The sequence below is a fragment of the Megalobrama amblycephala genome, linkage group LG13 (assembly GCF_018812025.1).
Source record: "Megalobrama amblycephala isolate DHTTF-2021 linkage group LG13, ASM1881202v1, whole genome shotgun sequence".
NCBI lineage: Eukaryota > Metazoa > Chordata > Actinopteri > Cypriniformes > Xenocyprididae > Megalobrama > Megalobrama amblycephala.
Window position 1 is genome coordinate 25,284,205 of NC_063056.1, and position 22,154 is coordinate 25,306,358.

A 22,154-nucleotide genomic window follows, 5' to 3' on the forward strand; every position below is an offset into this window, starting at 1 on the left:
GTGATCAGCAGCCAGGATTCAGCCCACCCTTTTTTACGGAGCCAAACACATTTAGTCTATATGCCTAAAACACACTCCCTGAAACAACTATGAAGTCTGGTAGATCATCCAACTTTAACCTCCATCTTGAGTCAAGTCTGAGAGATGACTATATCTGTACCTCTTGAAAATGTGCCAGTACCAACAGGAAAATGCTAGAATTCAGTCAAAACAAGTCGTCTCAATGGAGACAGGTGATCACTCCATAGCTCAACTCCAGATCTGAACACTGGCATCACCCCACATCAAATCATTTTCCTGCCCTCCACCAGCCTCGCTCGCTTTCCCCTCCACAGTCCTGTCACCGCATCCATCATTCTGTCAGTTCATCACTCCACCCTGGGCAATCTGACTCAACCTGACTGCAACTCGTTTCTCTTCAGCGATTCCTGCCTGCATCATGTCTCACCGCCAAACATCTGAGAAAGGATCCTGGAACACCACATCATTTTCTGACATATGCCTTTGCATCAAACATACAACACAGTGATGGCGATGAATAATTCCACCAATTTTAACTATTCATTTTCTTTTGAATTGTACCTAGTTGCAATTAAGGGAATTACCGTTAACTAAAATTATCACGATTCAAAGACTATTAGTGGAAAAATGTTAAAAATAATAATAATAATAATATGAACGAAAACAAAATGGACGATATGGCACAGATGACTTCAGAGAAACAATGTAAAGACCATGCGGATTGTTTCATTGATCCAAACTGCCTCAAGCTAATGAACATATCTCAAGGATTATATGCCATTCACTTGGCAAATCCACTATATAGTTAGTGTCCAGTGCAGGCAATCTGACAAGATCTGAGTGGATCTATCTAGTCCATACTGTGAAAACATAAATGCTCTGGAGTTGCCAAGAGTGATGATTGTAACTGCTGGATGTAGCAGTAATGCCGCATTTATTGCACAATCACTGCCAGTAAGTACTGCAGTATAGTGTGTTGTTGTGATTTTCGACAAATAAAACTTTGTTCACAGACTCTGATGCTATTATTTTGTGTATGGTGCAGTTTCTGATGAAATGCAGCATGCATCACCACAAAGAGATTGAAGAATGTACTGCTATGTGCTATTTTTCAAAAACAAAAAACTGAACTTAAACACAAAGTAAACTTTTTATATGATAATAAATTTAGTTCAAATAATTTTTTTTTTTTTAAATACAAAACAAAACGTGTTTGCATTATAGAATATATTGTATATATATTGGATTAAATACTAATCAAAGTATTAGGTTCAATACAATAAGATCACAAAGATCACAAACCTGCATCAAAAGTAAAAAATGCTATCAGTTTAAAGGGTTAGTTCACCCAAAAATGAAATTTCTGTTATTAAAGGTGCTCTAAGTGATGTCACGCGTTTAGGCCAAAACATTTTTTGTCACATACAGCAAACATCTCCTCACTATCCGCTAGCTGCCTGTCCCCTGAACGCACTGTAAAAAAACACGGTCTCTGTACTCGCCACAAGCTCCGAAAACGGCAACAAAAACAAACTGGTGCAGTCTGGACTGGGTCTAGCTAGCCTCTATTTTGTTTGACAACACTTCGAACGTCAACAGGAAGTTACTCCACCCGGGATCACTTAGAGCACCTTTAATTACTCACCCTCATGTCGTTCCACACCCGTAAGCTTTACGAATCTTTTGTTTCGATTCAGTGGTTCGGAGCATGTATCAAACTGCCAAAGTCACACCCCCCAGTGGTGAACCATTGAAATTTCGAAACACTTATGACGTAACAAAGCCTTGTTTACTGAAATCACGTGACTTTGGCAGTTTCATACATGCTCCGAACCACTGATTCGAAACAAAAGATTCATAAAGCTACGAAGCTCCATAAAGCAGCGTTTTGAAATCGCCCATCATCGCTTCATAACTTGAAGGTTGAACCACTGTAGTCACATGAGCTGATTTAAATATGTCTTTAGTAGCTTTCTGGGCATTGAAAGTGTTAATTATCTTGCTGGCAATGGAGGCCTCACTGAGCCATCAGATTTTATCGAAAGATGAACAAAGGTCTTATGGGTGTGGAACAACATGAGGGTGAGTAATTAATGACAGAATTTTCATTTTTGGGTGAACTAACCCTTTGACGTTCATTTTTTATGGTTAAATTACAAAGGAGAAAAATTTTATGAAAAATTAAACAATTAAATCATGCCCTCTGATCAATACAAAAATTCAGCAATTCAAGATTTAAGTACCACCATCATGTTTTTGTGAGATTAAATCATGTGCTGTTCCTACTCGATCACTTAATCCAACTGATCACGGTCTGCTCCTCCATGAATGAATGACTTCAGGTCGCTTTGAATTTACAGTCAGTGTGAATGCGTACCTGAAGCAAACAACAGGCAACTCCCTGTGCCAGACCACACTGAGAAGAAGGACAAAGACAGACGAAATTCTGAAGAAGAACAGGGATATTGAGACACACTTTTTTTTTTTTTTTTTTTTTAAGTTGACAACTTTTAACTTGACACGCCATCTTTAAAAAAAAACAGCGCCCGGAGCAAGAGACGACACAACAGCCAAAGACATCAACAAAAGTCCTGTTCTGCTGTCAGTGACTACCAACTCACAGAGGCTCTATTACAAAAATCCTTTAGTTTCTCTTTGGTCAATTCAGTCAATCTCTCTTTCATTCTGTCTTCTTTAACTTTCCATTTCCATGTTTCAATAGGACCTACTCATTCCTCTCTATTTACCTTTCATATGAAGACATATCTCTCAGTTATACCTTCTCTTTAAAACTCTGCATCTCTGTCACTCTTTCAGCTTTTTAAAACATATTTAGCTCACTTTAAGCTTTATATTTTCCATATAACAAGTAAGTAACTTTTCTACACACCTGGTTGTATCTGGATAAAGTTAAAATCGTCCACACACACCTTTGCTTCCTAATAACATACAAGCACAATTCACACTGTGAACACATCCACTGACAGCTTCCACAAACATACCTCCCACCCAGACATACGCCACTACTATTACTCATGACAAGACATAGGGTTCTTTGTTAATGGGTCAGAGAACACCAACAGTTTCTGTTGCTGCCTCAGCAAAGTATGCCAAAAACATCACATTACACATATACACACATCCCCAGCACACTGTGAGAGCTTTGTCACCGCATAAACACACAAACAGGGGACACTCTGCTGCTGTTTGCACTGGCCTTCTGATGTCTCATTTCAGTCGATATTTGCAAACTTGACTCAACAGAACACGAAATTAGCTCATTTAAAGCTCCATACAATAAAAACACACAACAAAACAACTTTTTTATTCCTCTGCAACAAGAAACTACTCGACTGTGTTCACATTTTCTCACCTGCTGCACAGACATCCATGCATACACACAAACTTGCTAGGAAAAATATCTATATTGTGATTATATACACCATTATCATGAAACAGAATTATACACTTTGGTCATATCGCCCACCCCTATTGGACCCCACTGAATTGCAGTATATACACATTTTTTTCCATGCATGTTTGGAAGTTGAGTAAATTGACAGAATTTCCAGGTGAACTGTCCCTGACGCCGTTTAATTTTTAATATGAAAAGATAAAAGGGTCCAATATATTAGATATGATCAAAGTCTAATATCGTCATGTGAGTAATTCTATTCTATAATAGTAATTCTACTATCATGATATGAGTAATTCTATTCTATAATAGTAATTCTAATTATATTTCATGATAATAATCACATATATATAAAATCACATATTTTTTCTGAAAATAAGGTTGTAAAGATGCCAACATTGTAGATGACATTCAAATTTCACAATTCTCTATTATTTCAATACCACAGCAAAAACTATATTTAGCCTAACTAATATAAGTAAAAGGTTCTCAAACTTTTTGAAGACAAGTAAAGAATGATGAGTAATTAAATAGTAATAAAGAAACTTATTTCGAGAAATGGGACAAATATATACAATAGAACAAAGATAAAAATGAAAAAAATGCTTTAAGTTTTTCAGGTACTGTAGGTCTAAGAGAAATATTAACAAGAAACTATCAAGAAATAGCCTACTAAAGGAACTAAATAAAGTAATAAAACACTGCACAATCATCACTGCATGAATTAAAAATGGTTGCTTAAAGCTGCAAAAGTTATTCAGTCAAGAGCAGTGAGTGATTTTCTCTTTTTCTTTATATTAGGCTGCTGTCACTTTAACACCTAATGCACGGATCTTATATACTGACATGCATCTTCTTTTCTCTCAAATGTGCTTATATACTCACTAAGACGGGCATTTTGACAAATTTTTTTGTGCCCTTGACAGTTTAAGCACAATAAACTGAAAAAGAGTGCAATTCAGTACTCAGTTAGTTCTCACAGTTGGTATTGCTAGTTTAAAAATGGCTTAAATATGCATGAAAAGGATAAACTTGTCACATGATCATAATCAGGATAGAGACTATCTAAAATCAAACCGGCTGACATATTTCTACCGATTTATCGTGTCTATCAGTATATCGCCCATTTACAGTGAATCTATTTGCATGCTTGAATTTACATTTTTCTAAATTACTGTGTGCCACTTGTTATTACAAAATATAATTTCCCATAAGCAGCACACTATAATTCCTATGGTCTAATGACATTATTCTTTATTCCAGGAGTAAACACAAAGCACTCAGTGTCTAGCGAAAACAACACAGTGTATGAGAGGAAGTGAGACACACAGTAAGAAAAAAAGGCAGGTAAAGAAGTGATACAAAATGAAATGGCCTGCATTCCTTCAAAAGAAAGAGTCAGTAGCATTTCTCTGGACAAGATTGTACTTGCCTCTCTATATGAAAGTCAGAGAGAGAGAGAGAGAGAGACGAGAAATGTCAGAACAGGAAGAGGAAGTGGTAAGGCACCCCTATTGTTTCAGTTATAATCCACCAAATGACAAATCTGGAAGCAAAGAACATCACACCAACTTATACTGAGCAACTTATTGCACAGTGTACAGGTGCTAAGTGACGTGATGCCCAAGCTTTGAAATATCGGCAGTGACACAGTATTTTCAAAAAGGTAGTACCGTGATGCATGAGTATGTTCACAAAGTTTAAAAAACTGTAGTGTGAAAGTGAAGAAAATAAAACAATGTTCAGTATATTATTTATGTATTATCACAGCAATAATAATAACAATAATAGTAATAAAATCTTGTGCAAACTGTAAATAAGTAATACAACAGAATAGCAATAACATCACATCCCCATGATAAAAGAAATATTGCGATAGTACTTGGTAGTGACAACCCTGACTTATACTAATCTAAACAGCTGAAGCAACTTATAGGATCATGTATAAAAAATATCAGTGAAACTGTTTTTTTTTAATACATTATTGTTCAAAAACTTTGGTTCAGTAATTTTTTTTTAAATTAAATTAATGCTTTTATTCAGTAAGGATGCATTAAATTGATCAAATGTGATAGTGAGGACTTTCACATTGATACAAAAGATTTCAATTTCAAATAAATGCTGTTCTTTCTATTCTATTCTATATATATATATTTTCAATTCATCATAAAATCCTGAAAAAAATCATGAAGGTTTCCACATTGATAATAATAAGAAATGTTTCTTGAGCAGCAAGTCATCATATTAGAATGATTTCTGAAGAATCAAGTGACACTGAAGACTGGAGTAATGATGCTGAAAATTCATCTTTGCCATCACAGGAATAAATTACATTTTAACATGTAATAAAATAGAAAACATGCATTTTATATTTTTATAATATTTCACATTTTTCATTAAATAAATGCAGTCATGGTGAACATAAAAAATGTATTTCAAAAACATTAAAAACCCCATATGGTCTGTATTCTAATAATTGATATTTCACACATTGCACAGAAAAAAAGGATGATTAGATTCTAGATTAGAAATGCTTGCTTTGAGATTTTTAATACAAACAAGCTTGAATCTTGCAGATCCTGTACAAAGCCAATCCAACTGGCTTTCGTGACAACCTAATCATTCCAGCTTTTCCACTGAACTAGAGTAATTAGGAATCTCTTTGTGATGATTCGTACCATTTGAAGTCAAAAAGGCCTGAAGCGCTTTATTGTTGACTTAAACTTTTTGCGTCTAAGTGACTTGTCCTTCTGTTTTTCCATTATGATCTACAGTAACATGATTCCACAAACTGCTGCTGCTGCTACAACAACAACGCTTCTGTTTGGCCATTCCATGTGCTAGTCCTACATAACAAAACATGACTGACTCTTAAAGAATTATACATTATACAGTGGTTCGTTTTAGTCCAAATAATACAAATAGTCCTAATTATTTTTAAAATGCAACAACAAGCAATGAGAATGTTTACATAAAACAACAGTGGGATGAAACCCGAGAACTATCAGCTGACGGAGAAACACAGGCAGGTTAACTGATGACTGCAATTTCTCTTCAAATGCATCCAATAAATATGAACAAGGCTCACTCCATGAAGGTTAAACTAATCTAATCCCAGTTCACTCTAGCTGTCAGACGGTCGTAGCTAAGAACTACATCAAGACTAACGATGCTTCTTAAGTGCCCCTTGCCCAAAAATGTAATGGACTACGGTGGTTTTCTACACAACGAATTACCTGGAAGCCAAACATAAAATGTAAACAATGGCCTACATCAATTTACCTTGACATTCGCTTATATAACGACTGCAAAAACAGAGTTAAAGATAATTTATGTATTGACAAATACAAGGGCTACAAATTGCACTCACTATATCAATAAAGTTTATAATAAACTCTATGTTGTCTGCCTGCCAGGGCTTATTATAAACGCATTATACAGCAGACTCACATTTGATTGGCTGAGTGGTGTTTCAAGAGTGTTGTCATTTAATATAACAGTACAGGGACAAAGACCGGAGAATGTGAGTGGTGTAAAGTTGAAACAAAGCAAGGGACAAGTTCTCTAAAAGCTCAAGTTACTGTTTTCTCTCACGAATAGAAGCAAACGGTGTGATTCCGCTTGAAGCGATTAGGTGTTTCTCTCACCAGTGAAATGCAAAACACGGGCTGGAACAAAAGCCCATTGATTAGCTAGCGAAGGCCTAGAGCAAGGATGGGAAATCCACTTATAAATGCTGATCCAGACCAGGCTTTCACTTTGTCCGTTGGTTGGAAACAAGTAAAAGTTGTTGCTTTGGTTTATTTTGTAACCATTTTATTTGGCGGTGAAGAAATACATATATACATATGAAATACATATTAGCTACTTGAGTGTTGAACTGTATAAATGTATTATGACAATCGTAATCGTGCGGATTTACAGCAGTGCTAATATGCAGTACAACATATCTCTCGCTACTCATGTGATATTGCTTAAAATATTAATACAGTTAAAAAAAAAATCCAAACTCGTGTTACCTACAAGGCCTTACATTTCTATCACGAACTAAAGTTGATATAATCAGCTTATTATAAATGTATGAAATTACAGTAGCGCTATAACGTCCTGTCGTTGCTGATCAGGCAGAAATATCCATAACAACGCAAACGGTGGTTATGTTGACATTGCTTTTGCATGTAATGCAAACATTTTGTCGAGACATTTTAAAGTAAGATTATTTAGCTGTCAAAGATCAGAAGCAATTTCCTTTGCTCATTCAAAAGCATCTTGCGAGGAAGCTAGATTCAAATATTACCGTCGCTTTCATTTTGTTGAAAAATAGAGGCGCGGGTCGACGGAAATAATAGGAATGCAGGCAAAGGTTACATTGTAGCCAAACACAACATTCCGCTCGCTGAGCAAAGGCAAACTGGCAGGATCGGATCGCTCGCGGATCATGCTAGTAATCAAGCACGCGAATGCTCCCTCTGATGACAAATCACATCATTGCGGACAAGAAAAAGAATAAAATGCCTCAAAATCAAAACAGACCCTGTAATCCAGATGTTTAAGCTTAAAACTTACCTTCTAAAAGGTGAGAAGGAGTGACAAGCGCCTCTGAAGGCTTCCTGTTCTAAACTTGTCGTATGTCGTTCGAAAAAAACATTGTACGCGGAAGTGGAGACAAATTCAAGCGCGCGACGTTTGACAGCAGATATAAAAGCAAGACTAAATCATTCTTCTTAATGTGCGGTTGATCACTAAATGTGTTTAATAACCACCGAGTGCACTCGACAGGAAGCTATATGTTTTTTTACGTTGGAAACGTAACTTTTCGCCGTCCACTGCCTCTTCCTGTGTGACTTGCGACCACCAGAGGCCGAAAGATGTCCAAAAGAAATCTTTCATGTATGTATGCCCGTATGGTTCCGTGCAGTGTTACACTAAATTGGTTCCCCTCCATTTGTATGGTTCTTGAACGCGTGTTCAGGGACACTGTGGCTCCCCGTGGCATTATTATACACATATTCACGATTTATGAATGTGAACGGGTATATTGTTGACCTGTACCTTATGTGAAACTCCACCATCCTAGATTGCATTTTGATTTATTTGTGAACTACACTGCACTCCTATAGATGTTTGCATGCACAGGAAATGTGGTTGGTCACTAGTTGTTTACTCACCATTTTCATTTATCTAGATAATCTCAGAAATTCAGCGTGTTTGGTACCTGACAGGATGTAGGCCACCTCATGAAACCTTTTACACAGACAGAAAAAATGAACGAGTATTTGTTTTTATCATTTATAGCCTACTGGATGCCAGAGAAAAATCCATACTCTTACAATTGAATGTCAAGAATATTGTTTATTGCTTTTGAAGATATTACTCTTTGCTCATTTTTTGTTCTAGTCATCCTTTCTGTTTTAAATTTTCACAATAAAACAAAGAAAAGGCTTTACTGTTAGGTAAATGGTATTTTTTCACTTTTCAATGTGTACACACAAATACACAAAGTTCTATGTACAGATGAAATTCCCTTAAGTACGGGTAAGTCAAGGGCACCAACTGTCATGTAACAACTCTTTCAATTTGTTATCTAGAATCAGATAAGAACTTTCCAAAGAATTGTAAGAATATATCCGTGAAAATTGTTGGCACGAGTTTGCTAAAACCGTACTTTTATTTTGCCGTTGTATTAAACTTGTTCCCTTTTGTTCTCACCTTGTCTGAATTGTTTTCAATGGAAAATCCATTCATCAATGTGTGTCATTCTGCTCTTATGTATTGTCTTTATATTCAGATTGGATGTTCATATATCAAACTTAAACATTAGAATGAACATTGGTTAAAGAAATGAGCAGATGCTGCAACTAATATTATTCACACTTGATTAATTATAGTACATCACCACTGGGTGAATGAATTATTGAAATATAAGACTACCGGCATAACTCAGTCCAGTAGGGTCATCTACTTTTCTGAGGTATCTGGAGCAAATTTCCACAGGGCACAATTAGAGGGAGCAGAATATTTTTTGCGCACCCTTTCCGTCTAAACTCTAAACCATTCTTATGAGCAATGTGAAAAACAATTGCTCCATCTTGGTCAACTTTGGGTCACTACACATATACTTATCCATTTCCCTGTCTCATATATCACTCTTCAATTAGGTACAGAGTAAAATGACACCAATACAACTATCCCATATAGTAATAGTAATTAAACATAATGTACACAATAATAAAATATATACAATGAAATAGATACAAACTTTAAATATTCACTGACATGAGCAGTATTGACTCTGTCTCTCATTTTCAGGCTCATAAATTTTTTGAACATTTTAAAAAAGACATGGACTGGACATGAAATTTGAAAGTTAAAATAAATAAATAAATAAAATAAATAAGTTTCTCTTAAAAAAAAAAAAAAAAACTATGATGGGCTTTGAAAAATATATCCACAAGATGGCAATGTTTGACCATATATTTTTCTGCATCAGCACAATAAAACAAAAGTGCTTTATTGCAACACTGAATCACCTTAAAATTATTATCAGTGTTGCCATTATTGCATTTTGCTTGTGTTACACTGTTCAGCTGAACACTGTATTGCCGAGCTTAGCATTAACTTATGAAAAAGTCTGTGAAATACACCAAGCAGAACAAACTTCCTGCCTATCTCAGCATGGCCAGAATGCAGTGCAATTCAAAAAGTGGTGATAAAAGATCTGCATATTCCATTACTGTGCTGTCTTGGCTATAAAATATCTCTGTTTTCTAATGGAGATTTGAGAATAAGAATTCTTTAGATATTTAAACATTCTAATCTGAAAAGCTGTTTTGTTTGTGTGTGTGTGTGCTGCACGTCTACACTCAGAGTGACAAAAACTAAGATTGCATTGAGAGTCTCATTGTGCGATACAGAAATTGAGAAAAGCAGAAATTGAAAGCTCTGATATTAAGACCGCATGAGTGGCTTCGGAGGACAGCGGAACAGAGGAGGGGGAAAAATGAAATGGGAATATACAGCATTATTTCACAAATGCAGGAATACACAGACAGAAAAAGAGAAAGAGAACCTGCAAGACATCAAAAATCACACAACAGAACATATTAACTGTGAGCAAGTTTAAGTGTTTCTGTTTCCCTGTGCCGGTCAACCATACTGAGGGAGGGAGAGAGGGATGGAGGCAGGGATGATGGTGGAGGAGTCAGGGGTCCCAGACTTTTGAGGGGATGTGGGGACACAGGTGGAGGAAGAGAAGAGAGAGGGGGCAGGACTCCCCCGAGACCACCGGATTTGGCCTCTAAAAGGTGTGAGCGACCACCCAGCCCTGGCTCCTTCCCTAGAGAGAAGTCCGGTTCATTCTCGTTCTCCGAGCTGCAGTCGCTCAGGTCTGTGATCTCCAGCTCAGAGTCAGACTCCGGATCCTGCTTTACACCCTTTCTCCGCTCGGAAGGGCTTTGACGGCCTCCACCTCCGCTTCCCACGCTGAGCCCACCCAAACCCAATCCTAGGCCTAACCCTAAACCAAGACCTCCACCTGTGACACCGGTGTTGGTCTCCCCTCTTTCACGGTCGCCTACACCCGTACCCCCGTTTCCCAACTCAGTCCGACCAAGTGGCACGCTCCCTGGGTATGGAGGGATGCAGAGTCTGGGGGGCTGACCGTTAGTTCCTCCCGTTTGACCGCGTTCGGCCCCAGTCGTGTCTCCGGGGGGTAAGAGTGAAGAGAAGGGGTGTGGGAGCTGAGACAGGCTGGACTGGAGCGGATTGGGGTAGAAATGTGAGGAGTAGAGGGAGCCTGGGGGCAATTTGGGACAGTTGTTCAGAGAAAAGGCCCCTGGGAGGTAGGGGTTGAAGCCCCAGGGGTAGTCAAAAGAGGGGTTCCGCGGGTAAGGACCCAACAGGGATGGAGGTTTGGAGTAACAAGGAGCCCCTGTGGGAGAAATTGAAAAACATGGAACGGAAACCAGTGTTAATGTTTAAGATCAGATGTTAGAGACATGACTGGGAACAGAGAACCTGAAGGGAAAACTATAAAGGCATTATGATTCATATCACATCATATGTTTCAAAAACTTTATATATACGCTCTAAAACAAGCCAAGTTGGGTTGAAAATGGACAAACCCAGCGAATGGGTTGTTTTAACCCAGCAGTTGGGTTAAATGTTTGCCCAACCTGCTGGGTAGTTGTATTTAACTCAACTACTGTTTAAAAATTACTGTATTGCTTGCTTAAAATGAGCCCAAAATATGTTGGAAATTAACATTTATTAATATGTTTAATAAATGAACATTTAATAATAAGTTTAATGAATAATAATTAAACATTTATTAAATTGCTTATTAATAAATGTTCACCTTTTGATTATTGTTGTTGCCTCTAGTAATTATGTGTCTGATTTTTAATTTTCAAACTATTTAGTTAGGTTAAAAAAAAACAACAACAAACATTTAACCCAACCGCTGGGTTAAAACAACCCAATCGCTGGGTTTGTCCATTTTTAACCCAACTTGGCTTGTTTTTAACACAGCATTTTTTTTGAAAATGTCTTTTGAAAATATATTTTTGAAAATGTCTTTTGAAAATATCTTTTGAAAGTCTTCAGTGTCACCTGAACCGTCAGAAACCATTCTAATATGCTGATTTGATGATAAAAATATTTATCAATGTTATATACTGTTGTGCTGCGATTATATGTTTTTGTGGACACTGATGCAATTTTTGTCAGGATTCTTTAATGAATAGATAGTTCAAACAAACACATTTATTTGAAATAAAAATAATCTTTTGTAACATCATAAATGTCTTTACTGTCACTTTTGACTATAGCTTAATAATTTGAGCATTTGTGTATTAATTCCATAATAATTTGAAAAACAATTACCTACCACATACTTTTCTATATATACAGTATATGTAAGATAAAACAGAACTTAGATGTCAGACAGCTTATTTTTTCACAGATGAATTAATAAATAAGAGTTGATATGCCTGATTTCACACTCCTAATACTTAACATGCTTTTCACCAAATGTTCACTTACATTACAAACACCTTTTCTTTATTTTCTTCCATGTACACATTTACAGTATACTTCCTCTCAGTCTCTTTCTTTCTTTATTCCTCCCTACTTCATTTTCTCTTCTCTCTCTCTCTTTATCTCCACAGCCTCTCTCTGTGTTATTTGCTATGCAGGGCTAATTTGACAGTGCTAGAGAGTGTGTGTGTGTATGTAGGGCCAGGAGTAGCTGGCAGACACATGAATATTGAATCAGTCAGGCAGGCCTCACTTGCTTATGAAAACACAGTAATGGGTGCCCACAGGCCACAAACTGAAGCCTGCACCCTCAATTAGGGCCTTCCTGCTTGGGAAGGGATTAGGACAGGGGGTACACATGGGAGGCAGAGAGGGGTAAGAAGAGGAGGAGGGTGGAACAGGACCTCAGGACAAACAAAGTTGAAGGGGGAGAGGAGGTGCTTTTGGGGTGGGGAGTCACATTGACATACTCATGCCCTCATACATTCTGATACACTGATATTTCAATGTACATTCAGAACATCCGAAAAACAAAAGAATATGTACATGATACCGTAGCACTTGCAGAGGAAGTGTTAGAGTGCAGAAATGCTAATGGAAACTAACATTGTCAAGAACATACTCATAACAGTGTGAACTGATCACTTATATCTGAACTCAACATACTTTTATACTTACTTCACTGCTCTGAAAAACAAACATTAATTAAATTTGTTTAATTTATGTCTCACCTGAGCCGAGGAAAGGAAAAGTGTCCAGTCTCAGCTTGTCCCCATCAGGCCCTGGGGCCCCTGCACTGCGCTCAAACAGAGAGGGCCCTCGACCCGATTCAGGCAAACGAGGAAATAAAGACTGAAGGGCCTGGGAAAGATGGGATAGAGAAAAGACAGCGTGTGGGGATCATTAGACAGTGAGAAGAATTTAATAAATGACATGACAGACTAGCTTTTTAAAATGACATAATATAGTGTAATATAAATATATAATATTTTTGTGTATTTTAACAGTTATTATGAATTTTATTAAAGGAATAGATCATTTTTTTAAAGGAAGATATTTGGAAGAATGGTTGTAACCAAGCAGATCTCGCCCCCATTAACTAGTAGAGAAAAAAACTATGGTAGTCAATGAGATCTGCTTGTTGCAAACATTCTTCCAAATATCTTCCTTTGTGTACAGCAGAACAAAGAAATGTATACAGGTTTGGAACAACTTGAGGATGAGTAAATGATGACAGAGATTTCATTTTTGGGTGAACTATCCCTTTAACCATTTTACTGGGATGTTTATGTACTGCTAAAAATGTGGATAATCTGATTAATTTGTAAAAAAGTGCATAAACAGACAAAGAATTCACTGCTGTAAATTCACATTCAAAGGATGATAAGAAATGCGAAACTATCATGACATCTTTAAGACCATCTTAGAAATCTTGTCTTAAAGACTTCATAAGATGTCAGTGAGAGTATAGGCCACAAAGAGATCCCGGGGTTTTTACCTCCCAAAATGTGGAACGGCTTTTGGGAGCAGATTAGAAAAGGGTGGTGGGGGATGAAGCTCAATATAAAAACCTGGAAGTCACTGAAGGAATCTTATCGGATGAACACCATAAAGATTTTCTCTTTTTTATTATTAGTGACATGAAGGTGATCAATAATTTCTGTCACTCTTCTCTTTTCAGTGAGAAAGGCAGGACTGTACTTCGAAGCTACGTAATCTGGATTGCTTAACAAAACCGCATTAATTACATGGCACTGATCTGACAGCCCCACCTTCTCTTTCATTTCTCACATGTCTTTCATTTTCAATCAATGGCAGTGATGAGTACGCCTTCAAGACTGAGATGAGAGGAAAGGGATAATGTCTTCTTTTGTTTTAAGGCTGCTTAACGCCATCTGTGACATTCTCTCTACTTTCTTCTTCACTTCTGGATCTTTCCCTTCTCCTTCAGTCTCCTCTAGTCAAGATGTGCAGCAGATAACTTTCTCATGGAATGACCTGGGTATATACTTTGTAATAAAATCAGGTTATTAATAAAAAATAATATTAATTATAATTTTGTTATTGAATTTTATCAGACCGCTTGTTTTCAATTACCTACCCATTTATACTTTTGAGGAGCATATTTTAAGTGGATTTCAGATTTGACTAAACCTTTATTGATAAAAACCTATTCTCATACTCTTTGTATTCATGCAGAACATATAAATTAATGCTTTGCCCCTGGTATTCAGATGATAACTATTTTAGTTAAAGTTTAACATTGACCGAAGACAAATAATTGCTGAACACCAATACTACAGCAATTACAGACAGTGCAAAAGAAATAAAATAAATTCAAAAAAGACACCTACATACTGATTGACTTTGTACAATCAATGGCCTGATCCTGCACATCAAAGCTAATACAGAAAGCCTTATACAGTATGGATAAAAAACATCAATCATTAAACACTGGCAATAGAGTTGTTATTATCACAGAGCACGTCAGCTCTTCAGGTTTTTGTCTGCTTTCATTCTTCTGTTATACCTGGCGGTTCATTCCTGTCTCTCATTATATTGGGATTTTTTGTTCTGTTGATTTTACACTTCTGTAATCACTGCACCAAATACATGGGATGCATTTATTCCTTCATACCTCGGGTGTGACAGGGCTGCAGTCCGGTGTGGCTGCTCCTCCATTGAAGTGGTTCTGAGCCAGCAGGAACGGAGAGCTGGCCATGTCCAGCAGCGGGTAATTCACCAAAACCACCTTACTGAAGTTGAACTTGTAGGTGAAGCGCTTGCCTTTAGTTTTGTGCAAAATTCGTTTGTTGTAGTAGTACCTGCACAGATAATACAATAAAATAAGCTGCAAACATTTGTCCCTTACTTTCACAAGCAGTAATGTTTAAAAAAAAAAAAAAGAAAGAAAACACGACTGCATCTGTGCGTACAAGAATGAATGCTTGAATTACAGGGATAGATCACCCAAAAAAGTCATAATTTGTCATCATTTACCTCATGTTGTTCAAAACCTGCATTTTTTTTTTTTTTTTTTTTGTGGAACAAAAAAGACATTTTGAAGAATGTCTCAGTGGTTTTTGTGCACACAACAGGGTCCAAAGTTCTTGTTCTTCAAGCCATACAGGTTTGGAACGACATTAGGATTAAAAAATGATGACACAGACTTCATTTTCAAGTGAACGATCCATTTAAAGGGGGGAAAGGCTGCCGTCACCTCCACTGAAACATCTTCCAGGGTCATGGCCTTCATTGGGAATGCCAGCTTTGTCGGCTGCCTGTTCTGCGCTTAGATTTCCCTCAACATCACACGAAGACGTATCATTCAGTTGGAAATAAGAGATGGATCTATACAGAGTCTTTTCCCCTGACCATCACCCGTTTGCGCTCATCACGAGTGTCAGAACGCTTTGAGGATGCTCACCTGTGCATGAGAGCGAGGCTCTTTAATCTCAGCACACTTTATGCTTGACTTCACTTTACCGCGGTCCGGCAGCCTACACGAGTTCCCGTGATGCAATCTGCCGGAGCAATAATTTGTAAGCTTTTATTTTATGTGGCAATTGTGCCCCTTAATTGAGCAATTAAGCAAGGCTAATCAACGAGGCTAATTATGGCCTGTGCCTATTCATAACAATTAGCGGATAGCGACAGCATCTATTAAAGGGAGGCTGGGGGAGGGTAGAAGGGGAGCAGAGCGATAAAAAAGGCGGGATGAGAAATGGCTAAGCATATGTGCATGAATAAGAGCAAAACTACTTCAACCAGAGTCAAAGTTCAAAAGTTTTATGTTGGAGTTTGGAGTTTAAAAAGAGATCTGATATAAGTTCAGTGAGGTACGAATCAATTTTAGACTTAATTTAAAAAAAAACCCCATCGACAAGTATTCTTTATATGAGCCTCTCGCCAGAGAACATCCAGAATCCATTTAGATGTTCAAAGATTCTACAAATTGGACTGTATTGATGTTCTTGAGAGGGAAGGCGGCACTTAAAATATCCACATACTATCAAGCATCAAGCATGGAGCGGAGAAGGCTATTATACAGGATATTGTGTGAGGAAAAAATAAATGATGTTTTTCCCCCCATAAGATGCAAGATAAAAACACATACATACAAAAGAAACAGCCAAACACACTGTGTACTCAACAAAGCACATCATCTAGAATATACATATTGCATGAGAGAGCATTAACACAGAAAACAATCCTTTGAATATGAAACACACACATGCTGTGCATACCTAAGCGCTCGACTGAGCTTGTCGTAGTTCATGTGAGGTTTGCACTTCCGAATGCCCCACAGTCTTGCCACCTCGTCTGGGTCTTTGATCACAAATTCACCATAGTCTCCCTGCCAGGCAATCACCCCCTGGTATTCCTCCTTCTGCAGCAGCTCCAGGATGAAGTGCCACAGCTGGATCTGCCTGGAGCCTGGGCTTGACTCTGGCTTATAGGCCCAGTCTGGGAAGGCGATGCCTGAGGAAAGGCAGGCAAGTAAGTGAAAGGATTTGGATAAGGCCTGTTGGTTTTGTTACTTGCTAAAAGCATTCCTGTCTAAATAACTGATGAAGTGATGGGTGGCTCAATAGGGTATTTTAAGCCTAGGGAGTAGTTAGCCTGTGTTTTAAACAAGTATAGGTAAGAGAACTTTCTTTTTTCTTTTTTCTTTTTTCTTTTTTTATTGATTTTGATGAAGTTTTGATGAAGGGTGTACATGAACCAGATTATTGTTCAAACTGTAGCAAACAGCCTATAATGACAACCAGGAACAAAAAAAAAATCATTATCAATTCTATCTATTTGATTGGCCGAACTGCGTTCTGGGACTTTTTTTCTTGTTTGTATCACAGACTATGCAAAGTCAGCCAATACATTAGTAGTTGGGATTTTTAAAGGAATAGTTCATCCAAAAATGCAAATTCTGACATCATTTACTCACCCTCAAGTAGTTCCAAACCTGTATGAATTTCTTTGTTCTGCTGAACACAAAGGGAGATTTTTGGAAGAATGTCAGTAACCAGACAGATCTTGCCCCCATTTACTACCACAGTATTTATTTTTCCTACTATGGTAGTAAATGGGGGACGAAATCTGTTTGGTTACCGACATTCTTCCATATATCTTCCCTTGTGTACAGCAGAACAACGAAATTCATAAAGGTTTGGAACTACTTGATAGTGAGCAAATGATGACAGAATTTTCATTTTTGGGTGAACTATCCCTTTAAAGAATTCTTTCTGCAAGTTACATCCTTATGCCAGTAGGTGGCAACATGTGATTGTCTTTATGAGTGAGTAATTGAATCATTCATTCAAAACACTGATTTATTCATGAACTAAACAAGTGACTGTCTTTGGCTGCATGCGAAAGCTGAAAAATGCTGCCTCCGCTGGCAGCATATGGAGGTAGGAAGGCAACAAGACATGTCCGAATATCCAATGATCGTGTCACATCCTGTCTACTGAGAATCTGATGGATTTTTAAAGGCAGCATAGCATCTATCACAGCCTTTGATATCCCACAATCCTCTGCGTTATGCTACAAATTATGCACAGTTATGATAAAAAAATAAATTTGGTGTCTGAAAATTGCGGTTGGTGGTCAGTTTGTGTGTAAATGTACAATTTTGACCCACTTTTATCACTTTTAATGTAATTTCTAGTGAGATATTTTTATTGTAGCAATTAAATATTCTTAGGTATCACCAGAGCTCTAATTTGTAGTAGATCATTAAACTGTTACGCTGCCTCAGAAGTCTGTCCAAAATCAGTTTCATTAGGCACCTTCATGCACAAACACAGCCTGAAGTCACTGCTTGATAAAGCAGCGAGGCAACAAGTCAGCTGCCTAAGGTTTCGGATGCAGCCTATTAAAGTGAGTCATTGAATAATTTACTCAACCTATTAGTTTAAAACACTGATTTATTCAGGAACGAAACACTACTACTGTGGGTTGTTAGGAGACGCAGCGGTCAATTCTTCCTTGGCTTCATTTGGAACGATTTTCGTGTACCGTTGAAACTGTGTCTAAAATGTAAGTTGCTTAATATTAACTTCCTGTTGAGTAAACTGTTGTATAATAACATATTGTGTCATGCTGTTGGTTGGAACTTTTGTTCATGATATAATTTGCTTAAATATGTATCAGAGATCTATGCATTTTTACTGTCCTGTCATGCATAATGAAGAAAAAGACATTTAAGTTGGATGAAAAAATAAATCCTCTTCCGGTGTCTCACCTGGTGTCCAGAGGGTTGGGACGGGTGGAGTGAGCAGCAGGTCACTAACACAGTTACAGTCCATACCTCCACTACACCTGCATTCACACACAAACCAACACAATTTGAGTGTGAACCATTTTAGATTAGAGCACAAAACATAAGGCTAAAGCATAACACTTTGACTCCACTTTGACTCCACAAATTTTCAAAGTGCTCTTATGGACTTGTTTCACCCACCACACACCAGTGTGTCAGAACACGCTGTTGTAAACCATGAGGGCATGTCATTCCAGTGGCCTCTGAAATCAATCAATGCCTTTTCATTTGAAGGGTTTCTTTAAATATGGTTGCCGAAGGCTGTCCCTTCAGCCATGCAGAAGATCACTGAGCATTTTTTCACAAAGAGCAACGTTCAAAAGACCCCATCTCATGTTGAACATCTATGACAGTGTGTGAGGCCCTCAAGCAATTAGTCCATAGGTTTTTATAGGTATCTGTTTGCACTTTAATGCATTACATTTTGTAATAATGATCAAAATACCAAAATGCACATTTTCAGTTTCCACACGTTATGCACTATAACTGAACTTCATTTCCAACATGAAATGTTCACATTGCAGCAAAAGGAAATAAACATACCACAGTGGGCATGTGTTCATACAAATAACTTCAAAGCAGGATATCAAAAATCATTGAAGATTGCATCTGCTATCAGAACAACTGGGAGCATCAGTAAAGATCCATCTCTCCATGCAGCAATTCAGTATACATGGCTAGAGAAGTTCAATCTCTCCTCAGACATCACAATTTCATAAAGGTTGTTTTACAAAGCTCGGGAAGAAGAAGGAGCCGGTACAAGGGTATCTTTAATGCTGGCCTCTCCCTCTCCCCCTCTCCTCTCTCACTCTATTTAATTATGCTCTGTGAATTTTGGATCTTCCCTCCAGCATTGAAATGGAACGTGAATTATTGAGGTGTGTTTGTATAAATTATTATTGCTAACTCCAGGCACTTCTCTCTCACACACAAGTACACACACACACACACACACATGCTTTGTTTCTTTTACTCTTTGGACTGTCCACTTGCTCTCCCCCACCCTCGCACCGTCTACTTCTCATCTCGCTCTTTTTTTCTTAACATTCATCTGTTGTTATTTCTTTAGTATAGTATCTTTCCTACTCAAGAAAGCTGGTATATAAATTCACGTGTATGAATTTTAGTTACCTGCTTTGCGAGGGCATAGAAATGTGGATTCAGACTTTGTGCTCACCTATAAAATTTGTCTTACTGGGCCAGTCTTAAAAATAGATACTACTTTAACACTATTAAATCCAACTGAGAACAGTGCAACTGGTCCAGTCCATATCACACCTGTATATTAATTAATTTGTAAAATCTGTATTCAGCGCCTATCAGGCAGCCTATCCGATCAAAGGAAACCCAGCCTTACCTGCCTGTGCACCTAACTGCACTCTCTCTCTTTCTCTCCTCTGTATGTTTTGCTCCCGCTCAGTAATTTTCCGTTTGATTTCGGAGGTAATGCATTTTTTACAAATCAAAGAGGAAGCCAGGACGCCCCCCACCCTCCCTTTCCCTCGATCTCTTTCTTTTGCCCTGCTCTTCCCCTCCAGGCCAGTGAAGAGATAAAGGAGCCCCCATCATTTCCTTGTTAGTTTTGATTTGGGCAGCACAGGGCTTTCAAGTTCTCCCCATCACCCCCAGAAACATTATAACTAGCAGCCAAGGGAATACATCTTCTCACAATCTCCTAGATATGAAGATACTGATTCAGGGAGCGCACAACCACCACACACACCAAACAAAAAACTCTGAAATAAAAGATGGACATGGACAGGGCAACACAAAGTAACACCGTTCCTCAAGACAACATGCTCAAATGCACTCTTGAGGAAAGTAAAACTCTTCTGTGAGAGGTACATATAATCACATCAAGGTCACAAACTAACAGATGCTCACAATTATATCATCTGTGAGCATACGCACACAAAATATGATCAAAGTAATAAAAAAGTAGAAGTAAATGAATATATACGTATATATACATATATTTTACTTTATTTAAAATTATATATATATATATTATACAGTCAAACCAAAATTTATTCAGACACCTTGAACATTTCATTCATTAATACAGTTTATTCACTATAGTTTAAAAAAATGGTAAAAAAAATATGACAAGATCTCAGAGTTAAACTGTGTCAAAAAAAAATAATCTGAATTATGTCAGGTAACACTTAAGCAAAACATGGTCAGGTCCAAGTGTCTGAATAATTTTTGGTTCCAAATTTTTATAAATTTTACTGGTAGTCCACTGTATGAAGAAATTTTGGGTATGTCACAGTTTACTTTATTTTGCTATCCTCACTTACATAAATAAACTATAGTCTCCTGCACCCACTAGTAAAAATATATCAAAAATATCAAAAATGTCTGAATAATTTTTGGTTTGACTGTATATCATTGTGTTTTAACAGAAATTATATATGTGTAAATTCATATAAATGTATATGTATGTTCAGTGTATAGGAAAAAAGTGAAATTATATCATATATCATATTTATATACACTGTAAATAAAATAATTGTTGGTTTAACTTAAAAAAAGTAAGTTACCTGGTTGCATATAGTTCATTGAAATAAAAATTTTGAGTTAATACAATGAAGGCGATTGGTTTAATCAACAGAAACTTAAAATATTATGTTATCTGAACCACATTAATTACTGAAGTTGATTTGACAAAAGAAAAAATGTTGTGATAACAAATCATGAAAATAATTATGTATATATACACATATGTGTGTGTAAAAAATGCTGTAAAGTGAGGATGCTTTTTTTTTTAAAATGTCATAAATAGATTTTATTTATCAATTAACTTCTATTAACTAATTTAAATCAATATTTGGTGTGACCACCATTTGCGTTTGAAACAGCTTTTGTCCTAGGTACACTTGCGCATAGTTTTTCAGGTAGCTTTTCATCAAGTTCAAGTTGCCATAGTTCTTTTGGATTTAATCTGTCTCAGTTTCATCTGTTTCTTCATGTAATCCCAGATGGACTCGATGATGGTGAGATCAGATCTCTGTGTGGATCACCGGCTGTTGTCAGACTCCATGTGCATACAAAAATCTCACTGGATTATTACAAGTAATGGCAAAAGGAATGTTTGGAAAAGTAAACTGATATGTCTTATACTGACACCTATACGAAAATACTAATGCCTAAGATTTTGCACAGTATTGTATATATATATATAAATTCAGTTTTCTCGTCTGGATTATGTTAATATATGTAAGGCATTTCATGGTTTAATATTAAATATTCTGACCATATGTCAAATCATTTTTAATCATTTAGTAAATCTATGATTTGTGGTGTGGGGATTCAAAGAATTCTAGTTCAATGCCGTGGAAAAATGATTTGCGCTAATCC

The 22,154-nt window shown here is 37.1% G+C and overlaps 2 protein-coding genes across 9 annotated transcripts in view; both read right to left on the reverse strand.

Moving 5' to 3' along the window:
* The window catches only part of arhgef1b (Rho guanine nucleotide exchange factor (GEF) 1b), a 50,801-nt gene extending 42,472 nt beyond the window's left edge, over positions 1 to 8,329 (reverse strand). For 3 of the 8 annotated variants that reach the window (XM_048211649.1, XM_048211646.1, XM_048211643.1), the window contains exon 1: positions 8,003 to 8,328. The gene's annotated coding sequence lies outside the window, so the exon portion shown is untranslated. Of the gene's footprint in view, positions 1 to 2,911; positions 2,996 to 8,002 lie in introns of those variants that run through there. The other 5 variants (XM_048211648.1, XM_048211647.1, XM_048211645.1 and 2 more) reach the window with 4 other exon arrangements.
* Positions 8,330 to 9,114: 785 nt separating this feature from the next.
* Positions 9,115 to 22,154, reverse strand: part of erfl1 (Ets2 repressor factor like 1) — a 42,792-nt gene continuing 29,752 nt past the window's right edge. The window contains exons 3-7 of the mRNA XM_048151742.1: positions 18,717 to 18,793; positions 16,720 to 16,954; positions 15,111 to 15,297; positions 13,204 to 13,333; positions 9,115 to 11,366 (exon numbers count right to left, since the gene is read on the reverse strand). Coding sequence (XP_048007699.1) covers positions 10,540 to 11,366; positions 13,204 to 13,333; positions 15,111 to 15,297; positions 16,720 to 16,954; positions 18,717 to 18,780 — 1,443 coding nt within the window. The 5' untranslated portion in view covers positions 18,781 to 18,793 and the 3' untranslated portion in view covers positions 9,115 to 10,539. The remainder of the gene's footprint in view (positions 11,367 to 13,203; positions 13,334 to 15,110; positions 15,298 to 16,719; positions 16,955 to 18,716; positions 18,794 to 22,154) is intronic.